Genomic DNA, 22,241 nt, shown 5'->3' with positions numbered 1-22,241 from the left:
CCTGCCTCCCATATGGAAAAAAAAACTACCAACAGTTTTCACCTATATTTATGAATAAGTTCAAAATCATTGCTGTAGATTTGTTTGCAAGAATAAGGCAAGATGCAATTTTAATCACCCTATTTGTGCAGTTTTGGATAGACAGACATTTCTGTAACCCTTAGTATGGGGATAAAGACTTGCCAAATGAAAAAGCAAGATTTTTATTTCAACAAACATTTTTGGGTCTGATTTTGATCTCGCTCACTCTGGTGTAAATCAAGAGTAACTGAGCTGAAGTCAAAAGAGCTATAGTAAAGTAAAACTATAGCTGAAACTGAGATGAGGCTCAGGCCCTTTGAGATTAAGTGATTTTTTAATAAATTGATAAATTCTAGATATTACAGGAATAGAACCAGATATTTTAAAGTGATTAATCTCTAGAAAAGAAATAAAAATACAATGCTTATCTGTCTCTGTAATTACCTGTACGAGGTGATAGATGCATTCAACAGAGTTCTTCTTAACGTCAGGATCAGGGCTACTTAGCAATCTGATAAGTGGTTCTAGTCCACCTTGCTCAAATATTTGCACTTTACTGGTATATTCAACTGCCATATGTGCTAGGCAAAGACTGGCAAACTCATGGACAACTATATCTTCTACAGGGTGAAAATAAAATTAGGTTTTGTTCAATAGAATATATGCTCATTCATCCATTGGGTTAAAATATTATTTGAAAGTCAATAAACATTAGCTGTTAACCTTACCTTACTTTGCTATAAACATGCTGTTCAATCTACATAACATATCATAATACTCAGTAAATTACTGAATTGTGGCTATAAAAGCATTAGGTCAATCACTTATCTAATGTGTTATGACAAATCATAACTTACAAGAAAGCTTTTTATTAAATTGCCTGATCAGACAGTGAAAGTAAATTACTTTTGACAGTATTTTTACACAAAGGAGCACTGCAGGTTACCTTCTGGCGCCAGCCGAGCTATGACTGAATTTGTGACATCTAGCTCTCTTAATAATTTTCTGACGTCATCTACAATGACAGAAAAATAAATATGAAGATTTTTGTGTGGTTAGATGGAAATAATGTAGAAATACAGCTGATGCACAGAATGAAAAGCAAGGTGAAAACTCAATGAGGTTGCTTAATGCTACTCCCTGATCCTGAGAAACTGACTTACGCCTTCTCTACACTTAAAAATTAGATTGTCTTAGCTATGTTGCTCAGGACTGTGAAATTTTTTTGCCCTGAGCGCCATAGTCAGGTCATGCTAACCCCTGGTATAGATGGAACTAGGTCAACAGAAGACTTCTTCTGCCAACATAGCTACCATCTCTTAGAGAGGTAGATTAACTACATCACTGAAAAAACCCTTATTCGATATGGGAAGCATCTACACTATGGTACTACAGCAGCACAGCTGCAGTGTCATAGCTGTGCCACTGTAGTGGCTGTAGTATAAATATCGCTATAGCTAGGAGAGATATAGAACTTGGATCCTAGTGAGATGGTAATGGGCAGAGTGAACATATGACAGACAGAGCCTTGCAAGTATCAAAGTGCATACAATTTTTAAAGAAGACAACATTCTTTGTTGTTTTGATTTACAGACGCATCCCCAAAATTCATTAAATATTCCATCAAAAGACGCAGGAAAAGGAGAGGTTACTCACCTGGTGCAGTAACTCAAGTTCTTCAAGATCTGTGTCCCTGTGGGTGTTCCACTTTAGGTGACTCATTATCAGTAACCCTTTAAGAAGGTAGGCGTTTCGGAACACAGTCTGAAGAAAGAACTGTGTTACCTACTGCATATGATCTTGCAGCGTGAACTCAAGCACAGTGGTCAGAAAACATGTGAACCGAGGACCATGTTTCAGATCTGCAGATTTCAGCAACCATAACATCTTTGAGTAGGGCTAGAGATGTAGACTGATCTAGTAGAGTCAGCAGTCACTCTTGGGGGAAGTGTAATCTCAGCGAAACCAAAACAGGCAATAATGCATCCATAGATCCATTTAGAAAGCCTCTGAGTGGTAGGTCTTGGGGAGCACCTATCTGCAATAGAAATACAGTTTAGGGGTCTTGCTGAATGGCATAGTTCTGTCCAAGTAAAAGGCTAATGCCCTCTTAACATCTAATATATGAAAGGCAGACTAATGTGCAGACTGATGAGTCTTAGAAAAAAAACCTGGAAGGTGAATAGTTTGGTTGATATGAAATTCAGAAGACACTTTAGGTAAAAACTGTAGCTGGGATCATAAAGATACCTTCTTCTTAGAGAACAATGTATAAGTAGGATCTGCCATTAGAGCCCCTCATCACCCCAATCCTTTGAGCAGAAGTAACAGTCATGAAAAAGGCCATCTTCATAGGCAGATGTATCAGCGAGCATGTAGCTAGTGGCTCAAAGGACTGTTTCGTGAGACGATTAAGAACCAGGTTTAGATTCCAAAGTGGTGTAGGGACTCTAATCTGTGGAAAAAGGTTGATAAATCCTTTTAGGAATCTCACTGTGGTCAGAGGAGCAAATACTGAGAAACCTTCTACTGGCACATGGAAAGCTGCTGTCACCGCTAAACCTTGATAGAACTCACAGAATGGCTTGAATTTTTCAATTCCAACAGGTAATCCAAGACTCAGGAAAGAGACGTCTGGACAGGAGAAAGATGGTGCTGGTTACACAAAGATTATATCTTCTCCATTTCTCGTATGATGTCTTGTAGATTCCTTTCTGCTATTTAAAAGTACATTTTGTCCTTTGATGAACAGGTGGCTTCTAGTCCCAAGAACCATTGAGGAACCAATCTTGCAGTTTCAGAACATTCATCTTGGGGTGAAGCATCTGACCCACATCTTGAGACAACAGTTGCAGTTTGATCGGGAGCCATCACAGAGAGCAAGTGGTTAGTTTGATGAGGTAAAGAAACCAAACTTATCTTGGCCAAGTTAGTGCAATCAAAATGACTTTGGCTTGGTCCTGTCTGATCTTAATAAGGACCTTTAAGAGCAATGGAGTTGGAGGATATGCATAAAAAGATGTTTTGTCCATGTAATGAGGAAAGCCTCTCCTAGAGATTGGTACCCCATTGGAACAGAATTTCCTGCACTTTGTTTTGGCTACTATGGCAAAAAGGTTGACTTCTGGAAATCCCCAAGCTAGGAATATTTTGTTGAGGACTCGAAATTCCAACTCCCATTTGTAATTTAAGGAGAAATGTCTGCTGAGGTTGTCCACCATGCTGTTTTGTATACCCGGAAGTAAGAAGCCAAGATGACTATCTGATTGGCTGTGCACCAGTTCCAAAGCTTTACTGCTTTGGTGCAGAGTGAGGGGGAAACGTACTCTATCCTGAAAAAACAACAAGGAGTCTGGTGGCACCTTAAAGTCTAACAGGTACTCTATCTTGGTGATTCATATAATACATGCATGCTATGTTGTCTGTCATGATCTTGATGGACTTGTTTTTGAATAGGGGAAGAAAGTGGAGGCAAGCATTTCTGATCACTCTTAACTTCAACAGATTGATGTGCAAGCACTGTTCCTGTTGTGACCATTTGCCTTGGTCTGTGTGAGGACCCAAATGTGTTCCCCATTCCAAGAGGGAAGTGTCCAATGTTATTATGACTGTTGGGGGATTCTGGTTGAACAGGATTCCTGCACAGACCTTGGAAGGATTCATCCACCCGGTGAATGACTGTAGGACCTGGCTGGATACAGACACCTTCTTGTTCAAGCTGTGTTTGTTAGGTACATAAACTATCCTGAGCCACCCCGGAGACATGAAAGATGCAACCTGGTGTTTTGTGTCACAAAAACTCAAGTTGCCATGCGTCCCAGTAGTTGCAGACATGTCCTTGCTGGAACTTGAGGGCTGAGTTGCACTTTTTGGATAAGGTCCTTCAAAGCAAAGAACCTATCAAGAGGGAGATAAGCTCTGCCTGTTACTGAATCTGGAAACATTCCAAAAACAATTGTTGTGTAGGGGGTCAATACTGATTTCTCAAGATTTATATGCAGACCTAGACTTTGGAATAGTGAAGCTGTTGTTTGAGCTGCTGACCAAACCTCCTGATATGATTGACCCTTGAGGAGCCAGTTGTCAAGGTAGGGAAAAACAGTTATTCCTAAACAAAATGGTATGACCGCCATGATTTTTAAGAAAGCTCCTGGGGCAGATGACAAGCTGAAGGGTAGGACATCGTACTGGTAATGATTGTGATTGAATGTGAAATGAAGAAATCTTTTGTGAGAGGGGTGAAACCCTATTTGAAAATAGGCATCTTTGAGATCAAGGATCGCAAACCAGTTCCCTAATTCCAGGGAGGGAATTATAGCTGTTAGGGATGCCATCCTGAATTTCAGATGTCAACATGCTTGTTCAATTGTCTGACATCTAATAACGGCCTCCAACCCCCATTATTCTTGGGTATCAGAAAATATCTTGAATAGAATCCTTTTCCTCTGTATTGAGGTGGGACTGGTTCTATGGCTCCTAGAAGCAATGAGATCTTCTGTTTCATCAATTGATAGTGAGAGAGGTCCCTGAAGAGGGACGGGGGTTGGAAGGGCAGGATGGAGGTAATTTGGATAGTATAACCCAAAGTAATGGCCTCCAATACCCATTTGTCTGATGTTATAGTCCCTCATGCTTCCTGAAAAGGACAGAAGAGGTGTCCAAATTGAGGAAGGGGGTTGTGTCATGCAGCTGAGAAAAACCTGGTCATTGGGTGGTTTGGACTCTCAACCAAACCATCTAAACTGGTGTTTGGACAATGTTGAAGGTTGGCATGAAGCAGTAAAGGTAGTTCTAGGCTTTTTCTTTGAAAACCTCAACTTCTTACCAGTGGTATCGGTGGCCTACAGAAGGCAAAAAATTGAGCAGGGCAAGATATTTGTGCTAACTGAGACCTGCTAAATGTCCTCTCATTTGCAAGCTGCTCTAGAATCCTTTAGGGTAAGAGTCATTCGTGAAGTCTGCAAAAAGCTTATGGCCATCGAAAGATAAATCTTCCATGCTCGATTGAACCTCCCGTGGAAACTCAGACAACTGAAGCCAGGAAGCTCACACCATTGCTACGGAGGTGGAAATAGACCTGGCTGCAGTATCTGCCACATTGAGTGAGGACTTCAGTGAAGTTTTTGCTAAGCTGATCCTCCTTTATTATGGCTCTGAACTGTTCTTGATGTTCCTGTGGTAAATGGTCAATAGAAGTATTAAGCTTCTGTAGTTCAGGTAGACATATTTTGACATCAGCGCCTGGTGGTTAGCTATCCTGAACTGAACATTTCTGGTCCTTATCATAAGGGGTAGGTTTTGGGGTATGTTGCCTTCCCCTTTCATTGACTGGATTCATGACTAAAGAATTTGGTGCTGGATAAGAAAATAAAAACTCAGAATCTCTGGCCGAGACATAATTTTTTTTTATCAGCCCTCTTGTTAGGGGGGAGGCATTGCTGTAATTTGCCAGATGAACCTGGCTGGCTCAAGGAGTGCTTCATTAATTGGCATACCACCCATGCTGAGATAGAGGTGTGTGATATGTTCAGAAGCTTGTGATGGGAATTCAGGACTTCTTCTAGGGGAATTTGCAAGGTGTCAGCAACCCACTTCATCAGGTCCTGAGATTGTCTCACCAGCTAATGATGGTGGTGGTGGCATTACTGCCTCATCTGGTGATGATAGGGGGTAACCTCCTTGTCTGCCCTTCCCTCTTGCTCCTCAAAGGTATTCCCGGACTCAGAGTGGGGAGGAGGGATGGATGGTACCAGGGAAAAAGTCTTCTGTGTTCCCTGTGAAACTGAGTTTAGGTCCCTCAAAATTGCAAGGGGATCCCAGAAAGGCAAATAAGGAAGACCATAAGGCATGGGGGGAGGTATCCAACACTGGCCATCCCAAATGTTGGAAGGCAGGGGTCTGGTGTCCTGCCTTTGTTACATCTGTAACAGAGAATAACATCTCTCGGAATAAATCGGAGAGCCTTGAACAGAAAGTTCAGAATCTGAGTCAGAATGCTCCTCCTTATATTTTATCTCTGGTGACATCCTCTCCTCATGGGTAGTGGGAGATGAAGAAGAGGTAGATCTCATGGAAACATGAGCAGGCCGTGACCCAATCAACCTTGCTACCGAGAGATGTCCAGAGATTGCAAGGAGGTCTTTCAGGTACCGGAATTCCTGCAGTACTGGCAGCACAACAGAACTCAATCCGAACCCCAATGATGTTGCAGAAGCTGTTGTGCGAGGCACTGACATCTGTACCAAGGGGGTTGAGGATTCCATTGAAGCCAGTCTCTTGGTAGTAACAATCTTTGGTACTGAGCCCTTTAATACTGAGGAATGGAACTTAGTTGAATTCTTAGAATCCTTCACCGTACCTGAAGTACTCAGAGCCTCACTAGCACTCCTCTGGGGGTCTGAGGTTTCCAGTGACCGGCTCTTCTTTGATGAGGAACTCTGTTCTGCTCCTCTTCTCCCTTCCTTATACTTTGAGTGGGAAGCTCTCAGTGTCACAGTTATAGGCACCTCTCTCATAAAGAGTGTTGGAGACTGCAGGTTTGATGCCTTCTTCCCCTTGGAAGCTCTCGGTGACCATGATCTTGATGACGGGAACTGACAGAAGTGGAGGATCCCTGTACAGGGGGGTTCTCTGCTCCTTGTTCAGCAGCCGGCCTCCACACTTGCTCCATCATTAACAGCCTATATTTTATTTCCCTGTTCTTCTGGGATCTTCCTTTAAAAGAAGAGCAGATCTTACACTTGCTGAGAATGTGAGAGTCTTCCAAACAACGAATGCATTGGGAGTGCTTGTCACTAAAAGGAATTGCTTCTTGACAAGAGAGGCACCTTTCAAAAGTCTGGGGAGCCTGATATCCCTGAAAGGAGAAAATTTGTTCAAGCCCCTCCATAGGGGAAAAAGAAAAAACACATTTTTTGAAGAAAAGAACAAGGGAGATCAAATGTTCCTACAACTATAAGGTACTAAACCTGCTACTACAAGGACTAATTATAGAAGCTAAAACACTAATACAGGATGGAAGAGGTGCACAGTAAATTGACACATGCTAGACTCCATCTCTGGCCGAAGGCAGTTGAGAAGGAACTGAGGGCAGTTAATCCATGCAGCCCTATACTACGCTGACACGCAGAATTCATGTCCCCCGCAGGCGTCCTTGCTTCCCTGCAGAAAAATGACTTTCTGATGGGGAAGCAAAGGGAAGCCGCAACAGCAGTCACACACTCCTCCCCAGCAGTGTGGGCATGTCATTTTGGGCACCCAGAGCAGCCAGTGGAGAGATAAATCACTGCTGGGGGTGAGAGGGGAGGGAAGTGGGCCTGGAGATGCTCCAGCCGGTGTCTCCTACCCTGAGCCAGGCTCAGCTCCTCTTCCCCTGCAAGAAATGTCCAGGGCCAGGTCAGACCTACCTCCAGAAACCTCCCCCAGCTGCAGGAAGCTCTGCATACCCCCCTGCTTACCGTCCCCATCACTCCTCAGCCACCGGGGGCGGGGTAACTGTACGAGGAGCTGCTCCTCTGTCCACCCAACCCCCATGCATCCGGACCTCCCATACCTAAGCCCCAGCGCTGAGCCTCACCCCTCCGCACCCCTAATCCCCACCCTGCCAAGCCCCACCCCCCTTGCATCCAGACCCCCGCTGAGCCCCTCCCCCATTCACCAAGACCCCCCCCCCACCACTGGCTGCCTGCAGCCAGAGTGTCCCATACAGAACCCTCTCACCCCACACCTGGATCCCCCACACCAAGCCCCTCCACACTTGGATCCTGCTGAGCTGAGCCTGCTTGCCCCACACCTGGATCAGGGGCCAGAGCTGGGTGTGCATGTAAGATTCTGTCCCTCTCACATGCTATCTTGGTGCACCTGGTGTGGAGGGGCAGGGCACTCGGGTGTTTCTGGGGCAGGCCTGGCCCTTGCGTTGTGTCTGGCCCTTGCGCTGTGTCAGGATTGGGTGCAGCCGCACCGCCAATTCCATATTCCGAGGAGGGCTGCAGCGTGATCTCCCACCTCCATGCAGCCAGTGGCCTGTGTTCCCCACTGCCATGCTGGAGCCTCCACATTTATTAGTGACAAATAAAATATGTAGAATTTTAAAATATTATGCGCAGATTTTTTTTTTTTTTGGCGCAGAATTCCCTCAGGAGTTCTATACAGCCTCAGTACAGGGCAAGTGGATGTGTAGGGTACATGAGTGGGCCAATCAGGCACTGCTATCAAAAATCTCCAATCAAAGGTGGAGGGGTACATGCATACTTAATGTGGAGCATCCACAGGCACACTGATCAAAGAATACTTGCTTCTGACAAGTTATTCAACTTACTAGTTATTGCAAAGATTTAGGCAGCAAACACCCAAACCTAACCTTTGGAATAAACAACAATTTGTTGTTTGGCAAGGATTAAGGATTTTTTTTATTGCCCTAAAATAATCTTTGAAGAATTTGTTTTTCAAAGAATTTGTTTTTCAAAGTAATCATTTTCTAATTTCCTGATGACACAGCACACATAGCAAATTTCATATCTGATTCTCAAAAAATGTAATTTTTATGGGTTCTGTAAAAACTATGACAAAGACATTTTGAGAGAGACTTTTAAAAGACATTATTATTGTTGCCCATTTGCTTAGCATAAACACAGCCAACAGGAGACACAGATTCAGGAACTGACTTGAGACACTTACTCTTTGAGACAGTCAATACCATAATATTATGATGCTGTGTTGCAGCCTATCAACATGTCACAGTGTTCATGTTTGTACTGGAAGAGAAACAGTTAGAGGTGAACCTACATAAAGGGAAAGGACCTAGATGTTTACAGGGGCAGATCCTTCAGACACGGCCTTGAGGCAATTGTTGTTGCAGTATGGAAGAAGGCATGATGATGAAAAGGGGAATAGCTTACAATGGGAGTCAGTGAGAAAGAGGCTTGGAACGGAGCAAAAGGGCCAAGAGGAAGAGTAGGAAGAAACCAGAGCAGAATGTAAGCAGGTGGGGAGCTGTGCAGTGCCTTGAAGGTCAGAAGCAGAAGCTAGAACTTGGTATGGAACGCAGAGGACAGACAGTGAAAAGATTTAAATAGGGCATGACAGGAAACAAAGTTGGTCAGGTTACTTACAAAAAAGTGACATCGTCTGTGATACTAGCAGGGTGGAAACTTATAAGGGATTGTAAAAATACTATTTACTTATATCTTCTTCATTTTCTTAGATAACTTATTTAACCATAGCTTTTGCTGGGGATGGTAAGCAGTAGCTAATTCTTTTTCCTCTACTTTCTATAAAAGGGACGTTATCAAGCCTTTCTAGACATGCTAGAATTCCAGTAGCTAGCCATTGGAATGTAGACCTAATTATCACATCAATATTAAGTTGTTTGGGGTGAAATGCATTTCTGATCTAACTATATCACAGACAATTGAGTTACACCAGAGATAAATTTGGCCCTTTGTGGCTTTTTTTTTTTTTTTAGTGTAAGTATTTTTCTTATTAGCAAAGAAACAAACGTTAGTAGGATGTTTTAATTTGTATCAAAGTTTCCTTTCACGCCACCTATATCTGCATCAACTGTATTCCTACAAAATACAATTTAATGACAAAAATTAAAAACTGAAGACTCTTACTATTAGAAGCCATGATTCCAAATACCATGATGGCATTTCTGCGCACAAGTGGGTCTTCATGTGAGACTAGTTTAAATAAAGGCTCCACAGCTCCAAGACTAAGAAGTGTCACTTTGTTTTCATCACCTAAACAGTAATTAGATTTAAATTCCTATATGAATTATTGAAAATACCTTAGACCAGAATGCAACAAAAAGCAATTAATACTAATGCAATATACATACATATTAATATAAGGTATTATTAATATCAATCTCTTTATTGGATTACAGAATAGATTTCAAATAGTACCAAAATGATCTAAAGTAAAGCAACAGAGGGTCCTGTGGCACCTTTGAGACTAACAGAAGTATTGGGAGCATAAGCTTTCGTGGGTAAGAACCTCACTTCTTCAGATGCAAGTAATGGAAATTTCCAGAGGCAGGTATAAATCAGTATGGAGATAACGAGGTTAGTTCAATCAGGGAGGGTGAGGTGCTTTGCTAGCAGTTGAGGTGTGAACACCAAGGGAGGAGAAGGAAGCAGTTTCTCCTCCCTTGGTGTTCACACCTCAACTGCTAGCAAAGCACCTCACCCTCCCTGATTGAACTAACCTCGTTATCTCCATACTGATTTATACCTGCCTCTGGAAATTTCCATTACTTGCATCTGAAGAAGTGAGGTTCTTACCCACGAAAGCTTATGCTCCCAATACTTCTGTTAGTCTCAAAGGTGCCATAGGACCCTCTGTTGCTTTTTACAGATTCAGACTAACACGGCTACCCCTCTGATATAAAATAAAGCAGTCTAACATAACACTGTCATTAAAATTCTTGGATGGAATTATAGCCCTAAACACTGCAGTATTAAACATAATACACCACATGTAAATAAAAAAATGTGTGGTTCACATAGATGTGATGTCATATCCAGGGCTGGATTAAAGCATAGGCACTAAAGGCTCGGGTCTAAGACCCCAGCTCTTGGAGTCATATGATCACCTCAGACTCCTCATGAAAATATAAAGTAAGTTTCTAGCCCATATGATTGTGAAGAAAAGTTTGAAAACGTGAACGAAGTGTAACTGCTTGTCTTCAGAGAGCCTGAAACAGCAGCTCTGAAAGTTGTGCACTGCCCTATGCATATCAATGAGGTGTTGATCCAAGGCCCACTAGGCTGGAGGGATACCACCAACACCAACCTAACAAAAGAGCAATGAAAAAGCAAGATCCATGTCATTAACCCAGGGGTTCCCAAAGTTTTGCTGGCATGACCCCATTTTAATGAAATTTTTCCTGCAGGAACCCCAGACAGCATGGAGGACACCATTTTGAAGAGCAAACTGACATTCTCTGCACAGTATGACCACACACACTCCATACATACGAAGTCACACTGTGCAGAGGACAACATTTTGTAGAGCAAAATGATGTCCTCCATGAATCATGACCTTGCACGCACCGTACGTGCAAGGTCATGCGGTGTGGAGCAAAATGACATCCTCTGCACAGCAGGGATTGCCGCGACCCCATCTGCTGATAGCAATTGTATGGAGAGTACTGCTCAGTCCCTGCAGCCTCCAGAGGCAATATACTCAGTCACTCTGGGGGGATGGAACATGCACAGTCCAATCACACAGAAGAGCCATGCATGGATGGGCTTGCTCAATACAGAGAATCATTTTACAATTCAGCAGCCAAGTTGTATAATATCTCTACTGGGCATGTGCAAACTGAGGTTTTTCAAAGGCTCATTCATCTCTTGTCCAATTTGGGTGATTGTTCATAGAAATAGCAAAGCCACATTCCTGACGTTAGGGCAACCTGACTTCCCTCAGTCAAATTTCAATCCTTATTCCAAAGCAGGGAGGTGCAACAACTTCACCAAAAAACTGTACAACCAATTTGTTAATTAGTCAAAACAATATATTTTCTCTTAATATAGCTCTTGGAAATGCCTTTTGGAAAGTTCCAGCAAAAATAAGATTCAGCCTGAGACAGACATCTAGCATGGAAAATTTCAGCCCAAGTGGTTAAAGTCTGGCAAAGTTATAAAAACTGAAAACCAAGTCTTATAATGGGAAACGTTGGGCAAGCATAACAAATCCATTTCTGGAGAAGCCACAAACGGAATGAGCCATTGGGTAGTTTTGTATGGCAGAATAAAAGTATCAAAGCATCTGAGATGGGAGTGGGCACCATCAAGGAACATGACCCTGGAAATGTTAGCTGCAGAGAAGGCAAACGTAGCCTGGGGAGTCATATTCTTGTACAATATGCAGGCCCCAGGTATAATACAAATAAATAACCACATTAATTGCTTCATAATTGAAACTGAGAATTCAAATCTTCATTTAAAAATGGTTGTCAAATGTGAATCAAATGGAAACAGATGTATTGGCATTTGCCTGCGTCTGCAGACAGACTAAAACAATAGCTCTGAGGTAGACTGTCACAGCCCTTAGTTGGCTGCACAGAAGAGGAAGGGGAGTAAAGCCCGCCCTTTCTCCTCTCCATAGCCCTGCTCAGATTATGCTTCTGGCCACAGGGGACAGTGTAGGAACTGCTTATCCAACCATCCCCACTTAGAGGAGATGGGCAGGGAGGGAGGGGAGAGTGCTCTGTCCTTATTATGTGCTGGTGAGAGTAGCTGACCAGGCACACAATGAGAAGACAGCTGCTCCATTAAAAGGCGTGAAATAACTTACTCTACTGCAAGCAAGTGGGAGCAGAGAAGGAATTGTTCTTGGTGCAGCCCCACTACACACCAGGGGTATGTCTTCACTCAAGGAGTAACTCGTCAGCACGCAAGTTACTCATCTCAGGTTAGCCTAGCTCAAGTGAGAGCAGCCACACTGTGAAGTAACACTCAAGCTGCTGTGTCTGCACTGGTGCTGTACTCACTCATGTGTGGTGCTAAGACTACTGGGGAGCACAGCCTGTGGTTCTTAGCACTGCAGTAAGCTGAGTTGCTCCATCAATTATTTCCCAGTGAATTGTGGAAGAACTTGTCTGTCCCTTCAGGGCACATGGGTGGAGGGGACGGGACTATGGGAAGGCACTGGAGGACTAGCAGCACTTGTGGAGCTAGCCTGTGTCCACACTGCAGAGTTGTCATGTTAGGAGCTGATGAGTTGCGCTCACTCAGGTTTTAGCCTATACTCCCTCTTGGACTAGCCAACTCAAATTAACGGCACCAGTGAACCATTTTTTGTGTCTGGATTGGACTCAAGTTATTACCCGAGTTAACTTTGCAGTGAAGACAAGTCCCACTACCTAGAATATGTCTCCGCTGCAATCGGGGGTCTGACTGCAGCTCAGGTAAGCATACGTGCACTAGCTTTAATCTAGCTAGTGCGGCTAAAAATAGTGCAAATGCAATGGCATGGACCATGATGTGGGCTAGAAAAGTGAGCATGTACCTAGGTTTCTGGGTGGGCTTGTACAGCCTATGCTGCATCTTCACTGCTATTTTTAGTTGTGCTGGCTAGATTAAAGCTCGCACACATATGCCTACCTGAACTGCAATGACATCTCCAACTGCAGTGTAGATACACCTTATTCAGGGCTGATTGCAAAAGTACACTCTAGCCCGCTGTGGGGTCAGCAGAACATTCACATTAACTATTTAACAGGTTATTAATTTAGCAGAAACAACAAACTAATATGTTTGTCATTTTTGGACATAATGGCAGATACAGTGATGCGGTGAGCAAAGGGATAGCTGTCAAGGGCTGTTGGGGTGGGGAACAAGGAATTCAACCCTCTCTCCTCAAATTTACAGTAATCTCTACCCTACCCAAAATATTGCTGCATCTCCTCCTCAGAACCTAAAGCCTCAACTGCATATTGTTTACCAAGCCCAGACTGCATACCTTCCAGGATTCCAGAAACCCCAAATGCTCCCTAGCCAGCAGTCAAAAGTTTCAGGTTTTCTCTAACAACTTTAACAATATCATCAATTTCTGTCAATACAAAAATCTGCAGCACACAGAAACCTTACAATTTAGGGCAACATAAAATAGATGGAATATCAGATGAAAATAAATTAAACCAAAGATGCCACCACAGTACACTAATTAGACTAGACTGGGTGGAGTGGAGTGAGTAGGAGAGAATTTGGGAAAGGCAGGGCCACATAACTGTGGGTTCCTTTATTAATTATTATTATTGTTGTTACCATAAGACCTAGGAGCCCCAGTCAAAAACCAGGACCTCATTTTGTTAGGCCATTTTTAGGTTCTGTAAAAACCCAGAACAAAAACATGGCCCTGCCCCGATTTATGTTTGATGTGCCACACACATAGTGCCTTGATTATATATAATTTAACAAGAAAATTTAGGGGATTTGAAATACTAGACACTTGTTTGATTCCCAAACATGTAGCAATGATTGAGGCTGGTTGTTCCCATGAGGATCTTCTACTATGGAAGTACTGTTCTTGAAAAAGAAAAGAAAGAAAAGAAAAGAAAAGAGGATTAAATGCAAAATACAAAAACAAGTAAACAAACAAATCCCCAGAGACACCAAAAGCTTGAAATAACTATTTCTCCAATTTAAATTATGTACCAGTATAGCAAATTGTAATATGCAAGATGCCACAATCTCATGCTCAAGATAAAACAGATTTAGACTATCCTACATTCAAGGTAAGTTTTATTATTAAAAGATGCAAAAAATTAACTTCATGCAGAACACAGGACTTCCTTATAACTGTAAATAATACATGAGAAATATTTTACAAAATTCCAATAGGCGCATTTACTGTCAAGCAGGATAGTTAGAGTATGGAAACTATAAAAATGCCAGACAACTAGTCTAGGAAACTTAGGAAATGTGGAGAGAGACTGATCATGAAAAGACAAACCTTTTGATGCAAATTTATATATAGCATCACATGCTTTAGCCAAAACTTCCTCTTCTGGTGAATTAAGCATTAGCACCACTGTTGCTGCTTTTTTGCTTTCAATCGATAAAGGGTCAAACTACAAACACAAAAGAGAAGAGAATTTTCTGAGTCGTACTAAGCCTTACTGTTCAATGCATCAGCCCACTATATATATATATTTTTAAATCAGACTTGATTCAGTCTGAGATTTATAGGCGGGTTAGACAGGGCCGGCTCTGGCTTTTTTGCCGCACCAGGCAAAAAAGCCTCCCGCCGCCCCCCAACCCAGGCGGGGAGCGCGGCAGGGGAGGGCAGTGAGCCTGGCCACGGCCCCGCTCTCCCCGACCGGCCGGAGAGCCAGGAGGAGGGCGGAGAGCCCGGCCGGGGCCCAGCTCTCCCCCACCGGCCAGAGCGCCGGGGGAGGGCTGCCCCACTCTTCCCGGCCGGCCGGGGGAAGGGCGGCGAGCCCGGCCGTGGCCCCGCTCTCCCCGACCGGCCGGAGCGCTGGGGGGAGGGGGGCGAGCCCGGCCGCAGCCCCGCTCTCCCTGGGTGAGCGCCGCCCCCCTCCAGGTGCCGCCCCAAGCACATGTTTGGAGGGCTGGTGCCTGGAGCCAGCCCGGGGGTTAGATATGTTAAAATGGGTTTTCAATAGGATTCAAGGACATTATTTTTTTTCATCTTTCCTAATAACAGCTTGAGTTTCTGCTGAAAGATAAGAGGGCAAAACTCACCTTTAAAATTGCTAATTTAATATAAAATTATAAATTCGGTGAAACAACTTATACAGATGACATATGCAAAGTTTTATTAAATTACTTACCAGCAATAGTTTCAAAAGCAGAGATCCTAGATTGTTGTCAAATCAAAAACCACTAACCTCCTTCAGAGCTGAGCAGAGTGAGTGAGTGAGTATCACAGTTTCAGGGTAGCTACACCTATATCCCCACACCTCCTGCACCTATATCTCACCCAGCCAGGTCTCAGATCTCTGGGCAGTAAGCCATTCTGCCTAAAGGCCAGCAGCACCTGTGCTTTGCTTTCTCTCCAAGGACTATGAACAGTATATTGCCAGCAGTTACTAGTTGCCACAAAGCTCTTTCTAAGCAAGCACACTTATTCTTAAGGTAAAAGGATTACATCGAAAATATAATAAAAACAATAATCAGATTTAAACACACTAAACATATCAGGAGTCACCCATCAGATTTATTGGGCTCTTCTAGGCCACAGTCTTTCCAACCCTATCCATTTGCTGGATCAAAAAGAAGGTCCTGAGTAAGTTCAAACCTGGTCTTTTTATATCAAAAGCCCTTTGTCTGTTGGTCTCTGGAAAACTGTGTTTGAACCAGTCCATGCAAGCCTCTTTGGGGAGGGGGTACCTCCCTGGAGACGTTTACAACCTGAGTGATTCACCTTAATCACTCCCCGCTGTTTTTGACTCCTACAAGAGCTGTGATAACTCTCCCCTCTGGAATTGTATACAATCTCTGGCCCACAGTGATACATAACCTTAGTACAATATGATCCCCAAAGATATTACATGCGGTTGCAATAACAGTCACAGTGTGTTTTGCAAATACCCATCTGATAAAATGGGTGAAATCCTGGCTCCACTGAAGTCAACTGACACGCCACTGAAGTCATTGACTTAAATGAGACCAGGCCTACATCATATGTGATAACTCTGGGAAAATCTTCACACTTCCTTGTATATCCAGAAAGTCCTGAAGTCAGCAGTAACTATGTGATTTCAACATGCAGAAGAGGTGAAAATTTTCAGAGAGGTTTCTGCAACTCTGATGCTGCAATAGCAGCCACTGAGCAGCATGTGGGGAGAATTCTCTGAAGAGCACACCCTTGTAAGGAGCCCTTGTACTCACATGTTGCATGGGGAATAGGATTTTGCCCTGGTGCGCATTCTGCTACACTGCTACATTGCGGTAGTTTTTTAAAAATAGAATGATCCTTCCTGTGCTATCTTCTCCCAAGATCCCTTGTTAAACACCTGCTCTCCATGATCTTATGCTAGTTGGAGCACTACCCTGACACGATCTCTATTCAGACAGCTGGAAGAGGTACAAGTGTTCATTTCCATTTATGACCTCTCTCATACAGAAAGAAACCTTCCATCAAATCCAGCTGCTCTGACCCTCTTAATAGACTCTTTGAAACTGACATAGCTTGAGAAAGGGCAATTTCTTAAAAGGCCTTTTGTTCTTTATTTAGACTGAAGCATTTCTGAAGACTTTAAAATTCAACCACGAACAAAAAATAAGCTTTTTTTGGCTTTAAAAGACATTTTCTGTGACTTTGGGAAAACAGTCTTCTGTCCCAATCATATCACATTCAATGACTGTGTCAGAGCATCTGTGTTAAAGGGACTAATATATGGCAGACTGCTAAAGTCAGGAAGATTTTCTAATCCTCAAATGTATTTTTATTTAAAATTTAGTAAAGTAAAGCATTTAAAACACAAATAATTGCATATCTAATATACATGTTATATATTGTGTTAGTATTAGTATACTATTAAATATATTTGTGACGTTGTGTGTGACGTTGCACCCCATAAGTCTTCATGGAAATATGCTTATGAATGTATATATGATATAACTGGAATATGTTTTATGCTACGTATGCCATGTAACATATCTATGTAAAGGTTATGATCTACTGAATATATTCATCCTATTTATATGCATTTGTCATTGTTGTATTCAAAGGTATGAATATTGGCTGTGTACTTGCTTGATTTCTAAGTAGCCTTAGTAAAGCATTTGGTCAGCTTCTTGAGAAAGGAATGTGCAAATAAAGAGCCCAATCAAGAAACACTTAAAGGACAATGAATCTTGGAAGGCTCCAATCCACATAAGAAGTCTACCTGACGTCCAGGGTAGCATGTAAACAATGGCTGCTGCTTGTAAAGACTGAGTCATGCTTGGCATGTGACTTGCCCATGTGACTCGGAAACTCCATCTTGGAGCTGGACTTTTCATAGAAGAGAAGAAGGGGGTCTCCACCCACAAGAGAAAGTCTATTTAAACCCCTGGGAGACCCCTCCATTTTGTCTTCAGCTAGCTCCATCCCCAAGGATACCTCAGAGAAACTGGAACAAAGGACAGTAACTACAAGGGGTGTGAGTGATTGCTGGACCCAGACTAGAAGGAGGCTAGTCTGTAAAAGGAAGTTTACTGGAACACCTCTGAGGGTGAGGTTTTATCTGTATTCAGTTTGCTGAAGTAGGGTGTAGCCCACGAAAGCTTATGCTCAAATAAATTTGTTAGTCTCTAAGGTGCCACAAGTACTCCTGTTCTTTTTGTATTAGACATAGAGTTGCATGTTCTATTTTATTTTGCTTGGTAATTCACTTTATTCTGTCTGTTACTACTTGAAACCACTTAAATCCTATTTTCTGTATTTAATAAAATCACTTTTTACTTACTAATTAACCCAGAGTATGTATTAATACCTGGGGGGGCAAACAGCTGTGCATATCTCTCTATCAGTGTTATAGAGGGCGAACAATTTATGAGTTTACCCTGTATACAGGGTAAAACGGATTTATTTGGGGTTTGGACCCCATTGGGAGTTGGGTATCTGAGTGTTAAAGACAGGAACACTTCTTAAGTTGCTTTCAGTTAAGTCTGGAGTTTTGGGGCACATGGTTCAGACCCTGGGTCTGTGTTGGAGAAGCCTGACGTGTCTGGCTCAACAAGACAGGGTGCTGGAGTCCCAGGTTGGCAGGGAAAGCAGGTGCAGAAGTAGTCTTGGCACCTCAGTTGGCAGCCCCAAGGGGGTTTCAGTGATCCAACCCGCCACAGTATTTATACCATATAATTACACACCTTAAACCATTTACTATTTGTGTTGCTATACTACTCTTTCATGCCTTTTTATACTACTAATACATCAGAGGTCCATGTTGCTAAATAATCCTGAATACTGAGGTCACCGAAATGTATATACATAGCTCATCAGCCAAGGATATCACTTAGGACCAGGTAGATCACTCAGATCTTGTCCTGAACTGCAAGATGTGCTAAAAGACGGCAGATGAGGGCACAGGAAGCTTTTTGTCCTCTCTCCTCAGTGTACATGTGCAGAAGTAAGGCAAAATATGCTCCTAGGACCCAATCCTGCAAACTCCTCCTCACAGAACTAGTCCTTACCATGTCATTAATTCCATTGGCTTCAATGGGGCAACTCACATGAGTAAGAGTTTGCAGGACTGGCCCCCTAGAACTCCCTTGAATGCTAGGAGGGGATTGCTTGGCAAAGGCACGTATCTGTGCTCATGACCATCAAGCAGTGTGGTCAGCTGGCTTGACAATATGGCCCAGCAACCCCCACATAGTTCGTGCTGTGATCAGCAGCAGGCATGGGAAGTAGTGCAATTAATTAATCCTCACAACAGCTCTATGAGGTATGAGCACAGTGAGCCAAATTCTGACCCCAGTGTGCAGCCCAAATGGCAGGTCAGTGTGCTGGGGATCTATATAGGAATCTTTTCCCTAGGCTGTAGAACAGCAATACAGCCACTCCATGGCCTCTACAACAGCCTCACAGCTGCAACAGCCCATGCAGTTGGTTCACTCTACCTGCCTGACAAATGGCCACTGGACAGTTGAGTATCTCTTGCCACACCTTCACTCTTCCCCTGTCCCAACCAAAAAAATCTCTGTGTGCTGGGACATAGGAAACCCCTATAGAGAAGAGCTATATGGTACACACAAGATATAACCATTCTGAGAGTCAGACAATCCTGTCCCACCCCACCCCTTTCCAATTGCTGGATCAGGGCCCTTTGATGCAGTGGAGATTTAACAGATTAATGTCATATCCCTCATTTCTACTTCTACTAAGGTGACTAGATAGTAAGTGAAAAATCAGGGCAGGGAGTGGGGGGGGGGCGGTAATAGGTGCCTATATAAGAAAAAGCCCCAAATATTGGGACTGTCCCTATAAAATCGGGACATCTGGTCACCCTAACTTCTACATTTATATTTCAACTTGTAAAGGTTTGGGACCCTTTAGGGTAAAAGGCTCTATATACTGTAAATGTAAACTATTGATCGATCCTAAGGCCAGAAGGGACCATTGTGATTATCTAGTCTGACTCCTGTATAACACAGGACATAGAACTACCCCGAAATAATTCCTACAGCAGATCTTTTAGGAAAACATCCAATCTTGATTTTAAAATTGTAAGTGATGGAGAATCCACCCCAACCCTTGGTAAATTGTTCCAACGGTAAATTACTCTCACTGTGAAAAATGTATGCATTATTATTATTACACTACATCTATACTAAGCAGATATGACAAATTTAGCTGATAACCAATAACAGATGTATGTACACCACCCTCCAAAATATTCTGCTATCTGAAGACTAGTTGGGGCTTTTAGCAAACAGCCCTTAGCAAGGGGCAGTGAGGAGCTTGGAGAGAGGGAGGAAATCATCTGTCACACTTCTTCAAGGGACACAGCCATCATACTTCCCCAAGTGCATAGCTAGCTCTGCTGGCCAACGCATGTGAGGGTGGGGGGCAAAGCCATAGCTCTGAACTGATTTTTCTTGGATTTTGGTTTTGTAATTTTAAATAATTGGGCAGGTGTGAAAAGTCTGTCTGAGCACTTTTTATTTTAACTTGAAAGGAAATAAATAAAAATCTAAAACAATACTCCTTGTCCCTTTCCACCCAGCTGTGCCTGGAGGATGCATCTGAGCCACAGCCTCTGCACTCCCTCAGAAGCTGTGGCTGTGATTTGGGCTTCCCTGATGCAGGCTACATAAGGGGGGAATTCTTACTCCCTTCCCACACCCCTGTGCAGCTGCATTAGACATAGCCTTGAGTGATTTCTCTGTAGCTTTAGGTTGTGTGCTTCTATAAACATTTGGTTAGGCTCGAAGGTAAAGATATAAACAATACGGGAATAAACCAGAACCTCACTTTTTCCTGAAACTTCAGAATGGCTTCTTGAAATTGTCATAGGCAGTTGCAGACCTTGCAATGGCATTAGGCTTTGAACGGAAGGGTGATTTACAGTTAACATTCTAATGAGCCACCTAGTGAAGAGGGAGGGCCACTTTCAGCCCTGGTGAAAGCTGAAGAAACTCCACTGACTTCCAGAGTTGTGCCTGCCTATAAAAGGGATGAATTTGGCCCAAATATTTAGCTATGGTGATGAAGTGATAGATATAGAATTATAGATTCTGAGGCCAGAAGGGAGAATTGTGCTCATCGAGTCTGACCCATAAATAAATATTTATTTCAAAAAATTCAGTCCTGATTTAAAAATGGCCAGTGATGGAGAATCTACCACAACCCTTGGTAAATTGTTCCAATGATTAATTACTCTCACTATTTCAAAAATGTACACTTTATTTCCAGTCTGAATTTATCTAGCTTGAACTTCCAGCCATGGATCATGTTATACCTTTGTCTGCTAGACTGAAGAAACCATTATTAAATATTTGTTTCCCATTTAGGCTCTTACAATCTGTAATCAAGTCACCCCATAACCTTCTCTTTGTTATGCTAAATAAACTCAGCTCCTTGAATCTATCACTATAGGGCATGTTTTCTAATCCTTTAATCATTCTCATGATTCTTCTCGAAACCCCCTCCAACTTATCAATATTTTTCTTGAATTTTGGATGAATCTTGAATGAAGGAGACTGAGCTGTTTTGCATGGGGGGAATTGGTCTGGGCATAGGACCGGATGTAGGTTGCAACCAAAGCGCATAGGGCCAGCCACCAGAAACTTCTTGACACCAGGGCCTGGGTCTTGAATAGACTGAAGTGACCTGCCAGAGAAGCATCATGTCAGATTCATCGGACTTGCAGACTGGGTCACCCGTCGGGTACATAGATGCGTCCCTTCCGATACAGAATTCCATCACGGAGAGTGAATGTCAAGGCAGTCTGGGCATTGGCACTGTCTAGGGCTTAGTAGAACTGAACTGCAAGGGGATTGTTGTGCACCAGGGAATGTACGGAGAAGAGCAGGTCATGGTACCTGAGATGAAATTTGACTGTTTGAGAATTGTGGATTCTCACAACTCTGGGTCTGGTTCACAACACTCCCCCTTTCAGGATAATGCATTTGCCTTCCCATTCCTGGTCCCAGGTTGGTAGGTCACCACAAAGTCAAATCGTGTGAAGACGAGGATCCAGTGGGCCTGTTGCTTTAGGTGCTGAAGCATCTTCAGGAATTCCAGATTTTTGTGCTCAGTGAGGACTTAGATTGGGAACCTCGTACCCTCCATAAGATGCCGCCATTCCTCAAAGGCTGTTTTGATGCCCACTAGTTCTTTATCGAGGATGTCATCATTTTTTCTCTGCTGGGATGAGCTTGTATGAGTAAAAAGCACAAGGGTGAAGCTGACTATTTGAGGCTGCCGTTTGGGAGAGGTCTGCTCCCAGCCCAAAGTTCAAGGCATCCGTTTCTACTGGAAATGGCCAGCCCAGTTTGGGGTGAACCAAAATGGGGGCTGTGATGAATTTCTGCTTTAGGCACTCAAAAGCTGCTTACACCTATGGGGGCAAGAAAAACAGACTCCCTTATAAAGGGGGCTGTGATTGGGGCCACCATCCCTGAGAAACCCTTGATGAACCACGTATAGAAATTGGTGAAACACAAAATGATTGCAGCCCCTGGGTGTCCCTGGGTAACATCCAGTTGATGGTGACTGTCCCTTTGTGTGGGTCCTTGGCCACCCTTCAGGGGAGATGA

The 22,241-nt window shown here is 43.1% G+C and overlaps 1 protein-coding gene across 5 annotated transcripts in view; it reads right to left on the bottom strand.

Annotated features, from left to right (window-relative positions):
* Positions 1–22,241, bottom strand: part of ARMC3 (armadillo repeat containing 3) — a 112,548-nt gene that overhangs the window by 67,626 nt on the left and 22,681 nt on the right. For 4 of the 5 annotated variants that reach the window (XM_026649489.1, XM_026649488.1, XM_026649491.1 and 1 more), the window contains 5 exons: positions 14,482–14,599; positions 13,971–14,054; positions 9,636–9,761; positions 968–1,036; positions 466–641 (listed from right to left, as the gene is read on the bottom strand). In XM_026649489.1, coding sequence (XP_026505274.1) covers positions 466–641; positions 968–1,036; positions 9,636–9,761; positions 13,971–14,054; positions 14,482–14,599 — 573 coding nt within the window. Of the gene's footprint in view, positions 1–465; positions 642–967; positions 1,037–9,635; positions 9,762–13,970; positions 14,055–14,481; positions 14,600–22,241 lie in introns of those variants that run through there. The other variant, XM_026649490.1, reaches the window with a different exon arrangement.

Source organism: Terrapene carolina, unplaced genomic scaffold (assembly GCF_002925995.2).
Source record: "Terrapene carolina triunguis isolate 2854851 unplaced genomic scaffold, T_m_triunguis-2.0 Scaffold84, whole genome shotgun sequence".
Classification (NCBI taxonomy): Eukaryota; Metazoa; Chordata; order Testudines; family Emydidae; genus Terrapene; species Terrapene triunguis.
This window is presented reverse-complemented; position numbering and strand designations above follow the sequence as displayed.